Source organism: Acanthochromis polyacanthus, chromosome 17 (genome assembly GCF_021347895.1).
Source record: "Acanthochromis polyacanthus isolate Apoly-LR-REF ecotype Palm Island chromosome 17, KAUST_Apoly_ChrSc, whole genome shotgun sequence".
NCBI lineage: Eukaryota > Metazoa > Chordata > Actinopteri > Pomacentridae > Acanthochromis > Acanthochromis polyacanthus.
The window spans coordinates 19,095,073-19,119,113 of NC_067129.1; the positions used below are offsets into that span (position 1 = coordinate 19,095,073).

The following is a 24,041-nucleotide window of genomic DNA, read 5'->3' on the forward strand; positions in this document are numbered from 1 at the left end:
TTTTGGAGCTGTAAAGTAAGTTCAGTATGGTTTGTTTTGAGAAAACAGTTTTAAAAAGTAAATTTTGCACAGGAGCAACCAGAGGTAAAGTGCTTTTACTTACTGTCAAAAAGCAAGTGAGTGAGTCCAGTTGATGGATTGAAAAAAATAACAGACAAACTGTAGCTACAAGTGGTATCCCAATCGTGATGGGGATGAAGTGACGTGTGTTTTTTTGTGGGTCAGTGAATCTGGGGGGGGGGGGGGGGGGGGGGGTTGTGGCCCGTGCTTCTTACATTGTTCTGTTCACGCTGAGTGTTTCAGCTTCTGCTGTGCAGAGGTAGAAGGTTGCTGGCACTTCACAGAAAAGAACAATCCTACTTGCAAAGTCAAGAGGCCATCCTTCTCTGATCCTCTTACCTTTGGCAGTATGTGCTCTGAAAACCAAATTTGCAAGAGTTGGTAAACAGCCAAGCATGCAGTTTAATTGTTCCCAGGTTGAGTGACACATTGGATTGTAAGAACTGAAGGTTTAATCACTCTAAAAGGCTTCAGTTATTGGGATTATGACTGGTGGCTCCTGTTGGCCATTAGTTGACCTTCAGAAATGGATCATAAAGCCGGAAATTACCAGACGTATTGCATTCTATTGTATTGCCAGATAAAAGCTAATAAACTGACAGTCAAAAGCGAGACGTAGCTGCTAAATGCTCCACTATGGTCAGCTTACTTTGTCAGTCAACCAACTGGTGCTTGGCAGAAAGCACGCAATGGATTTTTAGAACTACTGGAACTAAAGCAGTTAAGCTGATCCACCGTTCATATGAAAATTTTGACTATAAAATCTTCGAGTGTTTTTACTATTTGTCATTCGGATCAAAGATCAAACAGGATTTCATAGCATCTTAAAGATACAATTTTCAGCAAATTCACCCCACACAACATCCACCTAGGTAAAATTAGAAACCAATATCAAATTTCTAATCATTTCTAAGCAACCAGACAAGAAACATAATGTTCAGTATTTCAGAGTCTAATTTGAATATACCATTATGCCCGTTTCGATCGTGTGTGTGACAGAGCTACTGGGATTGTGCATTGTGCAGATTACCCGCTCTACTGTGTGTCATTGAAGTTCTTATAGAATTCTCGTAAACAGTTTAATGAGCAATTAGGAAACTGCAATGCTCGATAGGGATGTGCGCTATCCGTGAAATGATCACAGCTACTGCAACCACATTCTGCATTTTTCCCGATCTGAGTTTGTGTATGTAATCGTGCATGTTGTGGTTGTTAATGAGATCTGTTTATTAGATTATGAGGCCCGGTGGGCTGAGGTGCAGAGCAGACACTGCTGTCAGCTATAGCAAAGTGAAAGGACAGCTAGAGAAAGTGGTCTTTTAAAGATGTCTTACAGTAGCACATGTTCTGGTGGCTGGACAGATGCATGTCCATCATGGATGGAATAGAAAAGTATGTGGTAGATTTGTTCTCATGAGGCGCTAATTAAGGAGCATGAGCTGCATGAGGGGCAAAGCAATGCTGGCTTCAGTTGTGTTCTGATCATCACATAAATGAGGTAAAAATGGAGACGAAAGTGTTCCTTTCCAGTCCATTTTTCCGCTAACGCCCCTAGGCTTTTATATTTCTCATCATCATTATAGTGTCATAAAGTGGAAATACTCAAATAAAGGTAAATAGTGGTTGAAAATGTGCAGCTATGAGGAGGCAGAAACTGAAGCATGTTCAGGCTGACAACAGGACTCAAAAAGAAGAAACATCCTGTAATATGTAGATGTTTAGTGATAACTTAATCAGGACAACGTATTATATTTACAAGTCAAAAACCGAGTAATTGGATGTTTAAAAAAATGAAATTAAAAACACATGGGTTGCCATATTTCCTAAGTTTGTGACTTCCCAGGTGAAAGGGAGCCACACTGAGCCAAATCAGTCTGAAAGGTCACTTCACTGCAGTATGCAGTTGGCTCAGTTTGCACCTAGTTAATAAATCACAATGAGCTCTATATAATTATAAAATCAGTATGATTAGTTGTGGATGATGGCGGTAGTCAACCTGACATACACACACGTACTGCAATGATCTGTGAAATACTGTCTTCATTTCAAAACCTTACAGCTGCTCTCTTGTTGAAGGTTCATAAACGAGGTTAATTAAACGGCATATCTCATAACACCCTCTCCGTTCTCCTTTCTCCTCTTCTCTTGATCCACCATGCCTCACATCCACAAAATGGGCTGGGTTTACTGCACCGATGGGACAAACTGAAAGACAGTCGGCATAAACATGAAAGTGATAGTCGGAACTAAGGCACTAAACTACAAAAACATGAATGAATACATATCTTTAAGGAGGTTTGAGTTATGACATTTCACAGCTTTTCAAAATATGACTTTCAAGAATGGCTTTTGGAATACTGTCATTTTAATTTCATTTGCTTTTAAACATACAAATTTCACTTTCTAAACCGCTGCAGGTTTTTCTTGATCACTTGATCTTTTTCACACAAAGTGCAGTTGTCACATTTCTGTCTTCTACATCCAGGATACTTTCACAAACCCAATCAACTAAGAACAACTTCTTGGAGCATCAGCTGAGTGAGTTGAATATTATATATACACGACTGGTTCAAGAAAAGAAACATTACGAAACCTTTATTCTGCAGTACGTGCTGTAGGCCTACGTACATTATGTCTGTCATTGATTTAAGCGTTCTGGAGTGTTGAAATTAGCCAGCACGGTGGTGCACTGTCGCCTCACAGCAAGAAAGTTCTCGGTTCCAACATGCTACTCAGCTGGAGCCTTTCTGTGCAGCGTTTACATGTTCTCCTTCTGTCTGCGGGGGTTTTCTGCAGGTGTTCCAGCTTCCTTTCACAGTCCAAAGCCATGCATGGTGGCGGCGTAATTGGTGATTCTAAATTAGCCCTCAGTGTGAGTGTCATTTTCTATCTCTCTGTGTGTCAGTCCTCTGATGGCACTCTCACCCAGAGTGATACTTTTTTCTCCTTTTTTTAAGGGTAAGCTTTGTTAAATGTCCATCTTTGAAGATATTAGGGAACTGTGGGAAATGACATCTTTCATGTGGCCAAATGTTGCCACATCTGATTGAAAGTAATTGTGTATCTTGGCACTGAAAGGTTGAACCACAGTATTGTCCATGCTGTGTTACAGAAATGAGTTCATACATGATTTCTTGTTGTTGCTTAAGTAACAGCAATATTTATTCAAAGAGAGAAGTTAAAGTGACATATTTTTTTCCATATATAACTTATAGAAGAGGGCTGGATAATATGGCCAAATCTATGGCAAAATGCACATTTAGGCGTGTGATAAATAAACAATTAGGATTTGTTGATAATATGAACTGATATCCAACATTTCTCTTGATTAACAGCAGAAAGAGCAGTTTAAGATACTGTAACTGTGGACATCTAGTTCTTAATTGTGTGCAGATTAGTTGGCTGAACTTCTGCTAAGATATCATTGTTTTGTAGTCATTCTCACTTTAATTAAATGGGTTAATTTATGGCAAATTGCAATGTAAGTGGATTCGCATTGGTAAGAGATTCATAGTCGCTAATTTGATCAATTCGGCGCATTGTCCAGCCCTACTCCATAAGTTATGGCCAAGGTCAAGGGAACAGAGGAGAAGATGAAATGAACTCAGCGGAGAGAAACAATAATTGGAACCAGTCCATGACCACACTTTTCATCATCCCAGAGGGAGGACAAAGCAGTCAAGATGTTAAAGTAAAACCTCCTACAGGTGAATCTGCATGCAATTCTTTCAGTACACACAACAGATAGTTCAAATCTTAATGAAAGCAGCTCAAATGTACGCAACTGAATGCACAATCACAATAGACAATCTTTTTTTTTCTCTGCCTGAAGTCAACCGATGAAATGATTAACAAGACTCCAAAAACTGATTTCCTCCAGACTGAAATTCATAGAGCAATGACTTAGAATAAAATTAAGTGATTGTGCTTTTATAACCAAAGTAGGACAAATAATACAAAGACAAGATGTACATCACTTATAAAACATTAACACTGTTATATAAAATTTGAATTTGAAGCACTTCTGTGGCAGTAAACAATTTACAAGATGGCTGGTAATGACTGTATATCTAAAAAACAAAACAAAAAAAACAGGACAACTGACAAACAAAGATCATACGGACCGCATCAAGCAGTCGCCATGGACAATATTTCTGTAGACACTCACAACCGCCATCAAATGTGCATTCATCTCACTTTACCAAGCAACCAGCGGCTCCATGTCCTGGAATCTGGTCACCCAAAAAACAAAAACAAAAAAAAACAAAACAAAAAAAGCAAACAACAAACAGTGCATCAAACTGAAGTCCACAGACTTACACATGAGAGCACTTTTTCTTTTTTTTCCAACACCTAATGAGAAATTTGAAGTAGAAAACAATAGCGTGTATTGTGCAGTATTTGACGAGTCTTTTTCCATGTTGTAAATGTCATAGTCCTTTGTCTGAAGCACCTGTAGGACAGTCCCGTTGTACTCATGTTGCTTCTTAGCTTTTCAGGAACTGTAAAAATAAAACCAGTGTCAGTCCATTTGCTTGCAATTAATGCAGAAAATGACATACATTTTGAACACGCAAGATTAAAAAACAGATTACATTCATTCCTGATTGTCATCTACCTCTTCCACCTGTCCTGTAGGTGCCATCTGTTCTCCATGCTTGGTCCTCGAGTCTCCACATGACAAAAAGCTAGATGAATTAGAATCGTCCGGCTCCCTCTGTGCCTGACCTGAAGGGAAAGAGGGACGACTGTACAGAAGAATGTCCCCGAATTCTGAAGGAGAGAAAGTAAGGAGTAACAATAAGCTGGCAGCACATGCAGTTACTTATTTAGCAGTTACAAAACTAGAAAAGCACTCGGAGAGCGCATACCTCCGCCATGCCGTTTGTCTGTTTGTCTGTCTGTCCGTCTGTGTGTGTGTGTGTCTGTTTGTCTGTTAACAGCATAACTCAAAAAGTCATGGACAGATTTTCACCAAATTTTTACAGGATGTCCGGAAGAGCAAGAGTAACAATCGATTAGATTTTGGAGGTGATCCGGATCACCGTCTGGATCCAGGATTTTTTTGAAGGTCGAAGGACAATTGAGAGATGGCCGCCAGCCCAATCGATTGTTACTCTTGCTCTTCTGGACATCCTGTAAAAATTTGGTGAAAAGGACTCGAGGACTCTCAATTGGACAGAGACCTTCAAAAAAATCCTGGATCCAGACGGTGATCAGGATCACCGCCAAAATCTAATCGATTGTTACTCTTGCTCTTCCGGACATCCTGTAAAAATTTGGTGAAAATCCGTCCATGACTTTTTGAGTTATGCTGTTAACAGACAAACAGACACACACGCACACAGACGGACATACAGACAAACAAACTCCGGTGATTACATAACCTCCTAGCCGAGGTAATGAGCAGTGTTGTCCATCCAGTACCTGAGTGCTGTCGGCTTTTGCTGTTTCCTTTTCCTGCTAATGGAGTCTTGTGCTTGTCCTGGCTCTCCCTCTGCTCAAATGTGCCCTCTTTGACCCTGTGAGTCCCAGTGCTGCCTCGTCGACCCCGAGCCTCCCCAGAGCCCATCCGAGGCAGCGTGGCCCCCCTCACTTTATAGTCACCGTGGGACATCTGGCTGGTGAAATTCAGAGGCATGCAAGAGTCTGCGGACATGGAAGAGTACAGAGAATCAAATGTTAGACTTATTAAAGACAAATTAAATCTCCAATCTTTTCTGTAGTTCTGTCTTTACCATCATTGAAGACGTCTTTGGGTTGGTAGCCCTGTTGACCAGACTGGTTAAATTTATGCCTCCTGGGCCTTTTATGTGTTATTGCAGGACTCATGTTGCTATCTGTTGACATGGGGCTGCTGGGTCGCTGGTGCCGCCGGCCTGAAATCATCACATAGACGTAACATTAAAAGTCTATATTAGATATTGCATGTAACAATGACCTTACATTTGTTGCATTGTTATAGACTTACACAGTCATTTTTATTCTAATTTCTTTAGAAAAATGTAATGAAAATATGATAGTAATAACGATAAGAGCAAGAACATGACACAGTTTCTTCTTTGGCTTCTTCCTGTGAGTATTATGGTGCTACATGAACACATTTTCTGCCAAAGTTGGAACAGTTTTGACTGTTTAAACTGAGAGATTGCGCTCTGTTGGGAAAAAAGATGATGTCATGTACTTTCAAGTGCCAGTCAGGATTTAGCTATGAACTGTGATAACAGTTTCTAGGCTGTTATTTTTTTCATGTTGCCAGGCCACTGTCAGTCAAATCTGATCATATCATGTCTTAGTAAAATCTCATTTTTAGCATCTTTACTGGCATAGTGTTGTGCAATTTGTGACTGTCTGGGAAACCAATTATGCTCATGAACAAATCTACTTTTTCAAACATCTGTCTGTACGTGTATGAAAAGCATGTCCAAGAGGATAAACAAGAAAACTTAAATTTGTAAAATGAAAAAGTTTGATGGGGTTCTGCTTGTGCAAATGAATCACATAAAGTAAAGAAACACATTCACGTCATCTCACCTGACTCCTCCGGGTATCTGCACATGCGCAGGCCGACCATATCACGCGATGAGGCTACTGCCTGGTTGAAATCGCCATCTGTAAAGAAGGATCCTTCCGAGGTGCTGACAACACTGGACCTGCCTGATGAGATGTTGTCCTCAGATGCTGAGCCCCAGCTGTTAACCATGGACCCCGTGACCGATCTGTCCAGATCTCCGGTGCTGGAGGCTGGGGTCTGCTCCAGCCCGTGGAGGAGCAGCTTGTGAGGAGAGGGGTGGTGCAGCTGGTGCTTGTGCTTCTGATGGTTGTGGTGTTGGCTGTAGTTACTTTCAGCAAGCTCTGCATCTGTTTCCTCCTCCTCCTCCTCCACCTCCTCCTCCTCTTCATCCTCTTCCTGACCGTCAGTGATCATGCAGAGGGGGATTGAGCTGTAGGTGTGTGTTGGAGAGAGAGGGCTCGGGTGGCTGGTGATGTTTTGGCTGTGAAATACAGTTAAAAATCTGTATGATCAGTGCTTTAGTTTTAATAATTGTTGAATTCAGTGTCGGGATGGTTCTATCTGGTTACCTGAGGTGTTCGGTTCCATCGTGCAGGCCATTGCTGAGGTCTCCCTTTGATGACGTGGGAGGTGGGTGACTATAGGACGCTTCAGGAAGGGAGGAGGCAGCTCCTCTAATTGGTGGAGTGGGGCATCCATCTATTGTCTCCTCTGGACCAAAACTGATACAAAAAAAAGGACAGCTGTCATAAGATACAGGCTAAAAGGATGAGGAATGCCAGCGGTCCTGACACATGACGCACAGACACTGAGGAAAAACTCTGCCATCAAAACATTCTATCACAGAAAAACATACAAAAGTCAGCAACAGGCTCTCTGCACAGTCAGTTGCTTTAATGCTCTTGAGCTGCATCTCGCCTGTTTTGTTTTTTTGAGTTGACAATCACAACAATCTAAATTGTATAATTGGTTGGGTTAAAAGAGTTAACTGTGACAGTAGGACCTTATTTTTGGCAGAAGGCTTGCAGGTGTTCACAGCATACGTCCAATTAGGCATGAGTGCATCTGATAACTTTATCATATTACTGTTTTTTTTTTTCAGTCAGTATAATCTGATGGGCTACGGTTGGCAAATGAGCAGCATGCACATATGCAATAACACAACACATTCAAGAAGTGATCATTTTACCTTACGTAGGGGTTTGTTAGTGAAGAAAACATAAAACTGCCATATATTTCTCTGCTGTAACACTAGAAACTTAAGGAGCTTTGCATTTCTCTGTATCGGCGTATAGAAGTACATGCATCCTCTCCTCTTACCCCCTTTCCATAGGCAGGCTATACTCATCGCAGTCCCAGGCATTAGCATGAGGAGCAGACAGAGCTTCTCCCCAGCTTACTGCGCTATGCTTCGGGATCTTTGGGGCGCGTGATCCCTTCTTTTGGTTTTGACTCCCTGAAAAATGAGAAGTAAACATCAAGGTAAAAACAGCCTTAGAGTTTGCCTCGTTAATTTTAAACACCGTGCAGCGTGGGTGTCGGTCTGACCTGAGGTGCTGCTGCTGCCTCTGTCTGAACTGTGGTGTGAGCCTCCTGTGCTGTGATCTCGGGTCTGGTTGTAGGGGATAGTTTTAGGATGGATCATTCCTTCGCCTCCTTGCAGTTGATCTAAATACAAAGCAGCAAGCAAATTCGCAACATCTTCTCTTTGTGTTTACATGGTGTAACGCACAGGAAGTGTCACCCTTTCCTACCTTTACTGTTTTGCTCGATCAGGCTGTACTGCATCTGTGCTGCCATCTCCTTTGGTATTGGAGGCAGATTCGGGGGCTGATTCCAGCAGGGCATATCCATAGGCTCCGCTATAGATCCACCAGCGGCTGCCTTATTCTTAATGCTGGCCTGAATGAGCTGCGTGGTGGCATATGGAATGGGCTCATATGTGGCTGTTGAATCTCCTCCCGGACTTGCATAGCACAAGTTGGAGTTGTTGAATGTTTTAATCTCGTTGAGCTTGTTGGATAGGTTCACATCACTGTATATGGCTGTCTCAGAACCAAGCTGTCCCCCTTGTTTGTTTTCTGGATGGTTTCCGTAGTTGGCTATGCAGTCAGCTGCACACATGAAACAAAGCAGCAAATTATCACAGCAAGAACACAGGAAGATGCAAACATTTAGCATGGCTGTAAAACATTTGATTATTATAATTTGGACAGTATGTATCCCAGAGGCTTCTACCTGAGTTCAGTCTTGCACTAACCTGGTCGGCTGTATGTCGTCATGTTACTGTCACTGGTGCCATTGCCATTGTTGCAGCAGTTGATGCTGCAGTCCTTGTGATTGGCACAGGCATTCGGCCAATTGTCTGGCAACCACAGCTGGTTTAGAGGTTCACCCATGCTGAGAAGGCCAGGTCTGCAACAAGGAGGACCACAGTGCTGTCAGTCAAAACCTGTCATCTTCATAAATCAGTAATGAAAGAGCGTGGAGTGGCTGCATGCAGTTACATTTAATGCAGGAAGACATCTCCCCCTAGTGCTTCCACGATGTAAGTGCACTTCTCCTGCCAGACTTTATATAACACAAAGGGACAAAAATACCACTCACCTGCCAGCACTGCACACAGATTCTCCTCTTTGATATGCGACTGCAAAGAGAAGCAGAAAAAAAACATTCAGTCTTGATGAGCTGTCAAAAGAGGAAGTGCCAAAGGGAGAGAAAACCATGAAAGGCAGGTAAGGAGTCTAAGCAACAGTCTAAAGTCAAAAGTCTGCACTTATCTCAATACAATGCTGCGATCCATAGGACACAAAGTCTGACTGTCTACTTTAATTTGCATGAAGACAACACAAATAACTGCCTACGCCTTTATTTTATCTCTGCATAACTCCACTACTGATTTAGAGGCACTGTTCATGCTGGATTCTGATCCAATAGCAGTAAAACATGAAACAGACTGTATTTCTCCTGTAGAATTCCATATTTCTCTTATTCGGTCAGTTGAACCTAAAGTATTTAGCAGGTGGATTTGATACATAATCAGCCCCGAGATATTTATGAAAAAGTGCAGTGTTAATTTACTAAATATATACAATGTGCTAAATGTGTACCATGTGTAAATGAAGTACTTTTTGAAATATGTTTTCAGCTCTTTCAATCCTAGCTTATATTCTTCATGGTGTTTTACTTCAATTACTTTCTCTAGAATGTCATTTTTTAGCTGCAAGTCAGAAATGTTTTAAGGTACCATTTATGTATTATCTTAGCATTTGCAAAAAACAAAGTAAATTTAAAAAAAAAATACTGAATCGCACACACCAGTTGAAAAGATCCTTCAAGGAAAGGGCATTCAGCTAAACAGGAAACATGTACTTGCCAAATATATAAAGTATTACAAACAATAGTAGATGAACCATATCGTACATACCTGTAGGTGTAAAGGTGAATGATGGGACTGTAGGGACAAAGAAAGGAGAAAAAAAGGGGTGAAATTAATGACACCAATGCTTTATAGTATAAAATTAAAGCATCAGATGTTACTATAGTAGACTGTATTATAATAGTGTTTAGAGTGTGATGTTTCATTGCGTGCAGACATCTCTTCATATAGAAATCTGAGGTGTACCAACATTTAAATAAGCACATGCCGCCTGTGCCACTGCCGCCTCAGTCTCTGACATGTGTCCAGGTGAAGGTTAATGAGGCTGACAGTCACCACAAGAGGCAGGGGGGAAAATAACAGCAATATTGCAGCAGACGTGGAAATGGCAGGTTGACAGGCCTGTGCCTTAAGAACTGTGCTGTGTTGAGGAAATGACACCCTACAAATAAGCGATTAAAGGTCAGCCTTTGAATGTCTGCACGGTCGCAAATGCAAATTTGCCTGTGAAGTCAAAGGAAGATTAGAGCGGAGCATCTTTCACCCTTTGATGTCATCTGCTTATCTGCTTCAGAAAATATTCCTTAATATCACTGAAATGATGACTGCTGTTCAGTGCAATGGCAACACGTCCTGGCGTCATCCCTTCTGCAGTCATAATGACCTTCATGTGTACTCGCAAAAGCAGCATCATAGCCTGTTTGACACATATGCCTATAAAGATTCATCTGTGCATCTATGTATAGATTTAACAGAGAAGCACACACCCTTGCGGATGCCAGTGTATGTGCTGCTGAGGCCGCTTCTCTTCTTGCGGTGACGGTACAGCCACACACTGAAAATCATCAGAACCAACCAGCAGGTGGCGCCAATGCCAGCGATAAATGCAGGCTGCTTCATCACATCTGAGATCTGAGACAATGTGTCTCTCTCCTCACTGATATCCATCATCTGGCCTGTAGAGTCTGATCAATAACAGCAAAGACAGAGAGAGAATTCACACATTATACAGGAAAACAACAGCAATTATCTGCAGAAAGCATGAATGGAGATTTCTGTGTTTTCAGAATATGCTAATGGGGCAGCATTGATACAAAAGCATAGTAGAAAAGCAGAAAATGTGAAAAGTTAATGAACAACAGGTCACATGCAACAAGATGCTTCATTAAAATTTTTACTACAAAGGAGGCTTTGGCGCATTATAGAAGCTTGTATCTTAAGATACTGTCACTGTTTTAAAAGCACTTTTATGACAGCTTACTAACTGAAAAATCCCTTTTGGATGAACTTTTACCTAATTGAAAGAAAGCAACATCACTCTTTACTCCGGGTCCGGCCCCATTGCTGGCTGCAACCTCCACGCTGTAGCGAATTCCTGGTGCCAGACTGGAAATGAGCACAGAGAACGTGGAGCCATCCACCGACTGGTTTACATGGTAGCGGCTCTCATTACCCAGGCACCAGATCTGTCAAGAGAAAGCGAGGAGGAGATGAGATGACAGTGATTGCCCAAGGGACACATCCAACAACACAAGAAGTATCAACAGTCTCACAAAGATACAATTTACATTTTAGCTGGGATACAAATGATTCAGAGCAATGGAGACGGCGGGAGTCGTCTTTTTTGTTTTGTATCACCTTGTATTCCTGAATGACTCCAGCCTCTTCTGTTTGTGGAGGTGGTTTCCAGGAAACAAGGATGGCAGTCCCATTGGCATCACTCTTTGTAACTGTAACACCCTGGGGTGCCCTGCTAGGGACTAAGTAAGGAGTCATGGAGAAAGTCTCATTAGATATGCTGATATACACTGAATAAAGCCACACCTGGCCTTTTTGTTGCCATTCAAACTTACAACAATTGAAAGAAAAAAGTTCCACCATCATTTTCTCTTTGATATTTCTACACACCGTGGAACAAAACCTCACCTTCTTCCAATGTCCTGACCACCTTCACCTCGCTGTCAGCTCCCTGGAACTCATCGAAGAAGGGGCGCACTTTGAACTCATAGATGGATCCTTTCTTCAGCTGACCGATCACCACACCATCCTCCCGCAGGGCACGTACCTCCAGGACATTCCACTGTGCCTCAGGCTGGCCATGCTCTGCAGAGGCCCTGTAAAGCACCTTGTAACCCTGGATGTACGGAGACTGCTGCTCGACCTAAGTGGAGACGCGGAGGAAAACCATGCTACATGAATGTCACACCACATGACAGTGTGGACCCTCTCTGGTCATGCGCAACTAAGACATCTGGGTTTGAATTGAGTAGATATGTGAATGTACTGTAATAATGCAAGTCTGAGGTTCATAATAACATTTGCATGTGAATCAAAACAACAGCATACAGGAGGTTAGAGCCTCATCTTGTGTGAGAGTGAAAACGCTGTTGGAAATATCTGTTATCTCAATTAATTCCTTTTTTCTTCAGGGTCATGCAGATTAACATTTCCTCATTTCTGTGAATTCTTACTTTGAACCACAACATGAGGTCATTAATAGTTTCCACTAGACATGGTGCTTAGTAATATAAAGCTAGAAGAGGGCTGAGCATTTTCCATTTCAACCACACTATTATAACAAACGATGCCTTGAACTATTTCTGTGGAGGCATCTTCATGTCCCCATATAGAAATGCTGCTTATACATTGTTCGGTGTAACACAGACAGGTGATCAATTGAAAGAGAAATTGAACCCTCAACCTCTACGGTGAGGAGATCAGGTGGCTCTATTTTGCTGTGGAGGGTATTCTGCTAGCATGATTGGGTACATTAGTCCCTTTAGGAAAGGGTCACTGCGAATCAATACAAAACTGTTCAGAGTGATCACCTTTATCCAGTGATAAAACATGTTTGCTCTGATGGGAGTGATCTCCATCTAGATGACAATGCCCCAGTCCATAGGATGCAATGGGGGGTCACTGAATACTTTGATGAGTAGAAAACTGATGTGAATGCTATCGCCTTCACAGTCTCCAGATCTCAACCCAGCATAAAAACATAGGAGATTCTGGACTGATGGTTTAGACAGTGCTCTCCACCACCATCATCCAAATGTCAAATGAAGGCGTATTATTTGGAAGAATTGCGTTAATCCCTTAGATAGAGCATTACAGACAAGAAGAATCACTGCCAAAGCACACTGAAGTTGCTCTGGTGGCATGTGGTGGCCGCATGGATACATTTACTTCGAGATTTTCTCTGCATATAAACATTGGGAGGAAAAACAGCCAAACTGTTTTTATTTTGCAGTGAATTCCTTTAAACACTGAGTTTCAGTCAGGATGTTAAAAGTCTGTCTGCTAACTTATCCTTTCACTTCTTTATAATATTTCATATTAAAAAAAGAAAAGAAAAAGTCAGCACTGACAGGCTTGATTTTTCTAAAGTTCTGGCCTCATGGCTTCTATGTCATTAGTTAAGTACAGCATGTCTTTACGTGTACTGGCAAAGTTTCACATATGACCTTTTCTCATATTTACCCTAAATTTGGCAACTCTGACTATATGACGGCACAGAAACACTGAGCATGTGCAGGGCAGCCAACATGAGACAGTCCCCTTACCATCCACTGCACCCTGACAGCAGAAGATGAAAGGACAATTGGAGTGTGCAGGTGAATCACGACATCTCCAAGTTCTCTCTGGATGTGTCGATGATCCACTCCCTGCATGGTGGAGGTGCTGTCTGTATGTACCAAAGGAAGCAAAGAAGAAAAATATGAAAAATACTCTTTTATTTGAACTGAAATGGCTTCTTTGTCGTTTAGCTGGTAGCTTAAAAGATTTAAACAAAAGAAAGAAAAGCCCACACTGACCCTGTGTTCTGACAGAGTCAGAGATTGGACTGGGGTCACTGAGGCCATAAGCATTCACAGCTCTGACCATAAAGAGGTAGACAGCTCCAGGCTTCAGGTTTCTCACGACAAAGGTCTGTGTCTTTACATGCTCTGCCAGGGTCATCCATCTGCTGCCTAGTGTATAACTATAACAGAGAAGTACATGGAGGAGTGACTAGTCACAAATACAAGCAATGTTTCATGAAGTGTGAAGCACGTAATATGGAAAAAGTAGCTGAAACATGTTGCATTACATATCTTGTCCCACCTGAATGCTTCAATTATGTAAGATGTAGCTGATGCACCAGCAGTGGTGCCAGATTTCCATGACAAAGTGACTGAAGTCAAGCTGACATCGGTCACCTCAGGTTTAGACGGAGCACTGGGAATCAGGTTAGGGTCTGTAGGATGACTGGACTGGACAACAACTCCAAACTCTGCCATAACAAATTCACAGAAGTTAAACACCACGGAATTCTTCATTATTGTTTTCCAGCTGTGTCTCATCAACCTACCTTCCACTTGCAGGTATGCTGTCCAAGAAGCCTCTCCATTGGGACTAGAAGCTACACATGTGTAGGAGCCAGTATCTCCCAGCTGAGGAGAGAAAGTACAGGAGCAAATATGAGCAGGTTGACTTGGCTCGGTGCCTGTTCTCACAAACTGCTGTGTTGCTCTATCCCTTACCTTAGCATAGTGAATCTTCAGCGATCCTGTTTCTGTTAGGGACATACGGGAGTCCACAGGAGACACCACCACACCATCCTTCTTCCAGTGGACTGTAGGTGGTGGAGTACCAGACGTCTGGCAGCCCAGTACTACAGTGCTGTCCACAGGAACAGTCTGATTGATTGGGCCCTGCCTAATGACAGGGGGAGGGTGGTCTGACCCAGCTAATAAAACACGAAAGTGGGAAAATGAAAGGATAACATTGTTAACATATTCCCCATAGCCCCATTGCATATTATATATGCCATACAACCCTGAAATGTTTTGCAGAGACTAAGTGCCTCATTTATACTGATGACCTAACCCTAACCCAAAGCAAAATATGAAGTCACTAATTCTTAGACATTTTGTTTTCTATTGGTCCAAAATTGATCAAGAGAAGAAACTCCAAACGTATATTAAGTATTTTTTGAAACAGTAAGAAGGCTATATTCGGTGCACTTGCAGATTGTCACTGCCAACACAAAATGCTAAATATTACAAACTATGTCCATGTGTGACAATAATCAAACTAATATTTTATGTACAACAAAATAAAAATATACCAATAGTTGTAATGGAATTCAGGGCTCAACTTGAGGACAGTCACCTGTGTGACGTGCAAAAAAGCAACACAGTGGCACTTTGGTCTATAGTCTCAGCTAATTAAGTTTTTCCCACGTGCAAATATGCGCAACTCTCTTGCTTTGGACATGCTCATGTGGATCCTGCTGCTGTGTATATTATCTGAGATGTTTTTGGACCAATACTTGTGCTGAAATGTGGAATAAGCCTCCCTAAATTGCTTCACACAGCTCAGAGTGTGTCGCTCGTTAATGCAACCGCATGTAGTTCAGACTTGTGCAGTTTTGACAGTGATGCAGAGAGAGTCCAGCCTAATAAGACGGCTGAGGCAACTTTTACTGAAATTGACCGGTGTGGTCATTTAGACATGAAGTGGACACATATGCGTATCTGGAAGGGGCTTAATCCATAACACTACATAGTATAATAGTATATCCATTAAGGGTGGTCATGTAGCCGAGGAGTTTAAATGCATTTAACTGAATATTAGCAGTTTAATCCTGATTGAGACCCTCCAGTGGACTGCATCCCACACTGTATTTGTCCATTGCTATCTATACTTTAACCACTGAACAAAGGCAAAATCCTCTCTCAATGAAGTCTTACTGTCAATGTTCTGTTATTAAGGAAGAAACTGCAAGCTGATGTTCCTAAAAGTTCAAAGTTATAAAGAGAGAGAGACAGAAATAAAAGTACGAAAGATGAAAGTAGAGAAAATGAAATGCTGAAAAAACAGGGGACAGATAAGATGTGAAAGATATTGAGAGGAAAATTGGTGAAGAGGGAGAACAATAGGCTTAGGTGGCTGTGCAGGCAGTGGAGGAAAAAGAAATCAACTTTTCCCCTCCAGCGGAGAGCAACTAATCATTCATGGGGTAGTAGGTACCGCTGGAGCCGGATCCAATCATGACGCCGAAGCCCAACTAATAACAGTCCCACTTAGATAACAGAGCTCTCTCTCTGTCTCTCTCACATTTTAAAAAGCCTGTGGATGGGGGCAGGGGGTTCTAGAGAAATAAATAAATAAATAAATAATACCACAAAAAAAAGGTGATGGAAACATGCCTTGAAAACTGCCAGAGGTAATGCGAACCAGTTATTACCATACAAATGCACCACTCCAAAAGGGGATGAGAGGAGTGTGGTAGGATGGACAGAATTTGGGGGGAGGGGAGAGTAGAGAGAAACAAGTACAAGTGAGAGTGCAGACCACTGAGAAAAAAATACGCACACACCCCCCTTCTCTTTTTCTATTTCCACTGAGTGGATACCTCTCGTTTCCCTACTGAGGTGGCTGCAGAACACATTACCAACATGAGCAAACGATTGTCCAGTATAATTGACAAGGCTGCACCCAACAACTAAATGTGTAGGTGCATTAACTACCTGTTCAAACCCGAAGCAATTATCTTTATTAATGTAACGTATGTGCATAGGGCAAAGTTACATAGACACGTGTATTCATGATCACACAGGTGTGTAATTACCGGTATGGGCCTCCAAGCACATTTAAATTGCTTTTTAATGCAATTAGCACAGTTATTTCAACATGTAGGATTTGGATGAAAGTCCCTCCGACCAATTTCTATTAAAAAGGTACCTGAAAATGACATAATATGTCCTGGAGTCTACAGCCAAATAGAACAAAGACTGTTATAATTTAATGCAAACTAGGTTACAACGGATTAGAAATATTCTATTTTAGGTTCCTACAGTGTTTGAAGTTCCAATTTTTTTGCATTTTAAGAGACAAAAGAGGTAAAGACTGGCACTCTCTGCAGACAATCACCACGGAAACAGAGGATTTTGAGTCCAACATGTGAATAACATCTCTTGAAATCCCTCCCCTGACAGTAACCAAGGCCATCTACCACACCCAGAAGGGAGGCTTGCTCTCACCAGCCTGCAACCAAAGCAAAATGTAGCCTAATATTACCTGTGTAACAAAGGAAAACTGTAGCAGCAAAGCAGCCTCTTTAGCCAAAAGACAAAAGAATGAAGCTTGCAAAGTGCCTCATAAAAGTCCCCCCCAACCTACACTCTATCACTCCTTCGGTTTACTCACAGTCTGTAACCTCCAGCAGCGCTTTGGTAATGACACTGCCAGCGATGTTGAGAGCCTGGCAGCTGTAGAAGCCGCCATCAGTGCGCTGAACATCGGTAATGGTCAAACTGCCCATCTGGGAGACAGACAGACGGCTAAAGGGCTGCGGTGGCTGGTAAGAAAACAGAAGACTCTGGAGGGGAGACGGAGATCACAGTTAGAAAGCCATTCATTATCTTTATTTACACTGAGTAGTGATTTAGTGTGATGACAGACTGAGGGTCAGTCTCACCTCACTGCCTTCCCTTTGCCAGAAAATAGCGGGCTGCGGGTTGCCAGTAGCCTCACACTGGAAGGTGACCGTCCTGCCCACTGCCACCACCTGGTTCCTGGGGCGTATGGCAAATGCTGGGGGCACTGCAGAGGAAGAGAGGTACTAATTACCTGGCAGCTTGACATATTCTCAGCTGTAGAACATGTCAATGTGTCTAAAAAGCTTAAGGAATTAAACCTAAGTGCACATGTAGCAAAGCAATGCTCACTTCTTTCTTTCTTTTTACCTGTATTAATTGAACAAACATCACATTTGTATTAATTTACCCACGCATAACATGAATTACATACTGTAATGGTGGATGGAATTACAGTGCAGATAGGACAGTGACAGGGGCTCATGAGTTCCTGTTGCTGTTTGATGGTGGATGAGGGATGGAAGACAACTTACCGGCATTGACTACAAGGGGGAAAGACACAAAACAGAGCAGTGTAATGAGTAATCAGGGAAATGATGCAATGATGAACTTAATAGTAGTGTCACATGCATGAATGAGAAAACATAATGGAACTGGACAGTTTTACAAGCAAAAATGTACAAGTCATGGACAGATTATGAGACTGTGTGTCCCTGGTGTGTGAAAGGCCCCCCACCCTTAATACGCATCGGAACAAGTCACCCAAACTCAAATCAGTTGCAGTTGGCAGTTGTTTTGCATTTCTTTGTTTCCCTTTATAGTTGCTTAGTGCATTTGGGTGGCTGTTTTATGTCTCTGCGTAGTCATTTTGCATCTGTTTGTTGTAGTTTTGTGTGTCCTTGCAGTCATTTGCTTCTAAGGTCATTAAGGGTCTCTCTCTGCAGAACTTTTTTATCTCATTAATTCCCTTTTACTTCCACAACACTGTTTAGCTAACCAGGTGGTCATGAGAATATTCATTGTATTTCATTAGTCTTCTTCTGCACACAAATACAGAGAGGCAGAGAAGGACAAATAAATACAGATGACAGGGACTGTGACATGTGAAAAATACATGTAACTGCTGGTGTGAGTCACACAGACAGTCGGCCTGGAGGCATATTTAGACAAAGATACAATCGCCGAATGAGGACATAAACATGTGAGGGGTGAGGAAGGAGCATTGTGTCTGGACAGAGGAGGCTGCGGGTGCTATACAGGGAACTGTGCTGTGCTCGATGTGCCGCACAAACAAAGACGCATTTGGAGATGGGAACAACTGAACATCTTGACATCTGTAAAGTAGATTTACAGCGAAATGAATGGCTAGCTGCGCAGACGGTTTTGGAACTACTGTGAGAGGATGACTGTGGTGAAGCTGGTTTGAAGCAACTTGTCTGGAAGACATGATTCATATATGGCTTTAATTAATTTATCTCTTTCTTCTCGAGCTAATGTCTGAAAGAATACAGATTATTTTAATGAGTCCAGCGCAATGTCATTTAATTTCAGACTTGGAACCTACGCAAACCTTCCAGTGAGTAAGCTGCTTGGCCGACTGCATCTGTTTCAAATGGCAATAGTTTAATATCAACCAAATGTTCTAGGTCAGTAAAATGAATCTGCGGTTAGCTATGATATGAGCTAGCCAGAGGTTAAGACAGAGAGCATATCTTATTTATAAAGCATGCATTCACTTAGATAACTCCCTTTTTTTCTCCTGTAATGCAACTTCTGCTCATCTGCCATGTTCCAGCTCTTCTCCATTTACTGTCCAAATTAGCTATGGTCCCCCTTGATACTCATTTTTTTTTTTTTTTTTTGAGAAAGACAGCGTAATTGGAACCATGTCACTTCCCAGCATGCCGCCAGCCCTGCCTTATCTTTAATTAAGTCCTACTGTCCTCACACTATATGTCACCCACTGTGCCACTGCCATGTGTGTATGAGTTTATGTGTATAGGTCTGCATGTGCAACCGTGAGAGTTGTCTTACTGCTCATTTCCTGTCCCTGATTTAAGAACTGAAGGGTGTCATTGTGGCATGACAACCAAATGAATCCATTCTCTGCGGCCACGTAAACATTTACTTAGCACGTTCTTTTCAGTTTACACAGGACATTACCATGAAGCGCACCGTAAACAAACTCCCGCATTGTCTTATAGTACTCGTTAGTTAGAAGTGGTGACTGCTGCAGACTTTGCATGACCTCCAGCCAGGAAGTGAGAAGAAGAAAAACACACACATGAAAACCCCAGAGATAATTCTGCCTGTCTGTACCGGCTTGAGAGCAACGGCAACCTAAGGCACAATAATGAAAACCAGGTCTGGATAAAAGGCCAGGCTGTGTAAAAGTCACTCCTTGCTAATTTGCGACACTATGAGACAGGATTAGTTCTCCTGTTAGATTAGGAACAACTGTCTGGCAAACACTTCTCATCCGTGAAAAGAAACCCTGAGGCCTTGAAATAAGTGTGTGAACTGTATATAGAAGAGAAGGTGGTGCTACGGTTGGAGGACATTTCGTGTGAAGGTCGGGCTGTACTGACCGTGTACATTCAGCGTGGCGGATGCTTCAGACTTCCCAACCATGTTCTCCACCACACATGTATAGGAGCCCTCATCTGAAGAGGTCACTTGGCGAACTATCAAGGTATGGTCCTCTAGGATTTCAAATCTGCAGGCAGGATGGACACACACTCTCAAGAGATGAAAGAACAAGTTGAAATGCGTGTTTGCATGGTAAATTACTGTATGTGGAGGGCCTTTGTGAGTTACCTGCCCTTAGGCAGGTCAGAATCATCTTTCCTCCAGCGGACAGTGGGAACAGGGTCTCCTTGAACCACACAGTGGAACTCCACACTCTCGTCTGCCAACACCACTACACTGCTGGGCCGCTTCACAAAGGTCGGCCGCTCTGGAAACACAAATGTCAGTTTAATCATCACTATCATCATGCTCATGAGTGCCATCTATGGAATGGTCCAAAAGTTTGAAGTCACATCCAAAATCTGTCATATGTTCATGAAAAACCTGGAAATAATCATATTGTTTGAGGATTCAGGAAGATTTAAACATGCAATAAATTATGATAAAAGAAAGAAGACATAATAAACATTCTGCACTGTTTCTAGGTCAGAAGTAAGATTTAAGAAAATGTATGACATAGACGAATTAGAATTAACTACAAAGGTTTCCTTGAGTTACATCCTTCCATTGAGAAGAAGTCAGATGAAGGATTTGACACTTGTTCATGAGACTTATTAAGGAAAATCCATTTGCAGCCATTGTTGTTACAAATCTTGCAGTGCCGCCATTTTCCAACAGAACATTGCTAACGTCGTGATAATCAGAAACATGCTGTCAGAATGAAGTGAAAGTGTCAGACGTCATTGTTATAAGGTTTTTAAAGGGCCAATGAGTGGTACTCTAAAAAGCCTTGTGCAAACTGGATCAGCTAAGATCCAAAAGATCCAAAGCAAGATCAGGAAGACCAAAAGTGAGCACACCATCAGAAGAATGGGGCATCAAGCTTTATTCACTGAGTGATAAAAAAAAACTCCAATCTGCAAAAATCCCATCAAAATAAAATAGTAAGCCAGAGAGGGCTATAGGTGGGTAAAAATATACCAACATTTCACAGTGGATGATTGCAAAAAAAAAAAAAGTCCTATTTATTGAGGAATCTAAGTTAGAGATGTGTGGCAGCAACAGAATGATGTATATAAGGAGACAAACAGAAGAGAGAATGATACTTCAGTGAATCAAGACTCAGTGAAACATGTAAGTGGGAATACTCAAGTCTGTGGGTCTTTTATCTATTCTGACATTGGAGATTTGTAGTACAATTGAAAGTAGAGATATGCTACACCCTCTGGTTTGCATCTTTGTGGAGAAGGATTCATACTACAGCAGGATACAGTGCTAAAACTCCTCATAGTTCTTAAGAACTACTTAAAGCCTTAAAAGAGTACAGAGTGCTGACTGACATGGATCTTCTTCTCGGAGTCACTTGATCTCAACCCCTCTGGACATGTATTGGTACATTTAAAGATTCAGACAGTCAAACACTCACAACATCACAGGAACCTATTTGTTACATTGCTGATTTATGCTGGGGTAATGTACATTATCAGCTTTGTACAGACATCTCATGCCAGCTTGTGTGCTGCAAAGCAAATACTATGATATTCAGAAATGCATGTGTATTTTTCAGAGATTCAACCTTTCACCTGAATAGATCAGTTGATTATTATTTGTCATCAAAATATTTGCATTAAAGTCAGGTTGCGCTGACCCCAACCAAGTGTTTGAGCAAGATCCCAGACAAAAAAATACACCTAGAAAGCAGAGCAAAATAAGCAAAGTGGATGCAATTCTCAACTGTAGACACTGTTCCCAGTCTACTTCCATCTCTGCTGTTTATTATGTGCAGTTTGTAAAACAGCATGTTGACCTGTTTTTGCATTCAGCAGGGTAATTCTCACAGCCTTGAAAGGCTCTATGAGGTCCTACACTGAATATTTGCAACCCAAAACGAAGGTCATCTAACCATGTGGTGCTGGTAAGAGCTCTGTTCTGATGGAAAGTGTCAGGATAATAAGTGAGGGGTGGATAATAGAGGCTAGAAGCAGGCATTTGGGGTGGGGGTGTCAGAAGTACAACATCACAGGGAACTCTTACACTGAGAGGTTATAACATAGCAGCAGTACATGTAGAGCACGTGTTTGGTGGGAAACCACACCAAAGCTGCCACACTGGATCTTAGCGCTGCATAATCAGCATAATTAATGCATTATTATACCCCAGTGACAAAAAAATCTCACACAGTGAACCAGAAAACTAAATCACCGTGAAGTGAGAGTAGCACTTAGACTAAGTGAAGCACTGCAACACTGTGAAATGCAATCACAAAATGTTTTTTTTACCAAGCACTGTGAGTTCAGCGATCTCGCTCTCCCTCTCTCCCACCATATTAGTTCCAACACAGATGTACTTCCCCGCATCACTCTTCCTTGTGTTGGTGATCATCAGCTTGCCACTCCGAATCTAAAAGAAAGCAGAGGAAATATTTGCACAGCTGTATTTGCACATCATCTTACCATCCAGTGTTTGTGAGTTACTGAGTGAGCGCAGCATATTCATAATTCATGTAGTAATGTGGCCGCAATGTGTAAATTTTATGATTAAATGTGCCGCAGCGAAAATCTTCTGTGACAAAGCCACCCAAGAATAATTGCATCTTTGGCCATCTTGCATTTGAACATGAGCATTTTTGTACGCACGACGGCATAACAGCACATAGCGTCGTGTAGTAGGCCTGTGTGCATCAGTATGGCTCTCTGTATATCTGAGGAAAAGAATTCGCTCTGCCTTTCAAGCAGCACGAAGGTCACCCATTATGAAATTACATAATTCATATCTAGTGCTACACAAGAACCCCGGGAACAAAGACACAGCGTCTTTGTAGAGATGCTTCTCAGATGTTCTATCAGCCTACTTTGCCTTTTCCAAAACTTTTTACCTTCCCTGTACGTGTATCTGCACATACACATGCACACCCACGCACACAACAGAGGTCGAAGACATAACGCGCTCCATGCTGTTTTCAGTCTTTGCTATCCACAACACGCCCACGCAGACCACGGTAGCTGTCTTTATGATGCTTTGAATGTTGCCTCTGTGCTGAAAGTCTGCAGCTAGCCAGTGTTAGAGGTGATACCAGAGCAGGAGTGAGTAGACATGATACTGCAGAAGGGAAACATGGTGATCCGAAGACCTCAAAACAAACACAAAGACGCTCTCTGCAAACCAGACATCTGAAATCTTCTCCAAGGCATCAGCTTCAATTAAACTTTCAGCCCAGTTATTATGCTTTGAGATTGCTTCTTTTCTACTCACACTAGGGAATGGAACCATGCTATTCATATAAGCCTGCTAGAGACACACAGCGCACACAGCACAGCTCTGCCATTTCTGAACAGAGGTCAGATGTCAAGGCTGCCTACAGAGCAGCGTCCAAAAAGCAGGCCGAGCGATTCAGCGTCATGCTAGACAGCACCTGGCTTGGTGGGCTCTCTTCACTCACCAGCTTACAGATGGAATACATCATTAAATTGCTCCTGCAGGGGTGAACCAGGAACCTTTCATTTATTAGTCAGCCTCCACCGGGGTAACCTTCCACCACAAACAGCTCATACTATCCACCAAATAAATAAAAAACTAAGAGCGGCCTAACGATGGTTGACATTCCAAATTTGTTGTAAATGATGTGGTTTTAAGAGGAAGACTCAACAAACTGTGGTGCGCCTTGTGGTCGTGTGTACTTTCAACGCACAATGCCAACCGCTATAGTAATCAGAGGGAGGAATCTGGAAACTGGTATTGCCGATTCAGCCGTTCCTGTCAGCATTCAATAAATTGGGGTTAGATGTTTGGATCACATTAGGGCCAAAGCAAAAATGTTCTATATTTGACTGAAAACATAACTGCACAACTGTGTACAGCGGCGGGGGTGTTTAAGCTGCCATGAATGAGCTGTGAATGATACCAGACATTGTTGGAATCCGAGCAAGGATTCTGCATGTTTTGGCAGCATCAGCATTTAACTGAACCAAAACAACTACATATTAAAAAATAAATACATGAATTTCAATTTTTAAAAATGCTTTACTATGGTTCAGCT

General features: G+C 42.0%; 1 protein-coding gene across 2 annotated transcripts in view; it reads right to left on the minus strand.

Annotated features, from left to right (window-relative positions):
- Nucleotides 1–2,403: 2,403 nt before the first annotated feature.
- LOC110967301 (roundabout homolog 1-like) overlaps nucleotides 2,404–24,041 on the minus strand; it is a 94,266-nt gene continuing 72,628 nt past the window's right edge. For both annotated transcript variants that reach the window (XM_051937468.1, XM_051937469.1), the window contains 26 exons: nucleotides 22,285–22,405; nucleotides 20,135–20,273; nucleotides 19,906–20,033; nucleotides 17,419–17,543; nucleotides 17,148–17,319; nucleotides 14,477–14,682; nucleotides 14,305–14,386; nucleotides 14,058–14,226; nucleotides 13,769–13,935; nucleotides 13,517–13,638; nucleotides 11,880–12,114; nucleotides 11,592–11,713; nucleotides 11,248–11,419; nucleotides 10,721–10,918; nucleotides 10,002–10,028; nucleotides 9,182–9,221; nucleotides 8,835–8,989; nucleotides 8,329–8,688; nucleotides 8,123–8,242; nucleotides 7,895–8,030; nucleotides 7,144–7,296; nucleotides 6,595–7,055; nucleotides 5,799–5,939; nucleotides 5,488–5,709; nucleotides 4,679–4,833; nucleotides 2,404–4,562 (listed from right to left, as the gene is read on the minus strand). In XM_051937468.1, the coding sequence (XP_051793428.1) occupies nucleotides 4,548–4,562; nucleotides 4,679–4,833; nucleotides 5,488–5,709; nucleotides 5,799–5,939; nucleotides 6,595–7,055; nucleotides 7,144–7,296; nucleotides 7,895–8,030; nucleotides 8,123–8,242; nucleotides 8,329–8,688; nucleotides 8,835–8,989; nucleotides 9,182–9,221; nucleotides 10,002–10,028; nucleotides 10,721–10,918; nucleotides 11,248–11,419; nucleotides 11,592–11,713; nucleotides 11,880–12,114; nucleotides 13,517–13,638; nucleotides 13,769–13,935; nucleotides 14,058–14,226; nucleotides 14,305–14,386; nucleotides 14,477–14,682; nucleotides 17,148–17,319; nucleotides 17,419–17,543; nucleotides 19,906–20,033; nucleotides 20,135–20,273; nucleotides 22,285–22,405 (4,143 nt within the window). In that variant the 3' untranslated portion in view covers nucleotides 2,404–4,547. The remainder of the gene's footprint in view (nucleotides 4,563–4,678; nucleotides 4,834–5,487; nucleotides 5,710–5,798; nucleotides 5,940–6,594; nucleotides 7,056–7,143; nucleotides 7,297–7,894; nucleotides 8,031–8,122; nucleotides 8,243–8,328; nucleotides 8,689–8,834; nucleotides 8,990–9,181; nucleotides 9,222–10,001; nucleotides 10,029–10,720; nucleotides 10,919–11,247; nucleotides 11,420–11,591; nucleotides 11,714–11,879; nucleotides 12,115–13,516; nucleotides 13,639–13,768; nucleotides 13,936–14,057; nucleotides 14,227–14,304; nucleotides 14,387–14,476; nucleotides 14,683–17,147; nucleotides 17,320–17,418; nucleotides 17,544–19,905; nucleotides 20,034–20,134; nucleotides 20,274–22,284; nucleotides 22,406–24,041) is intronic.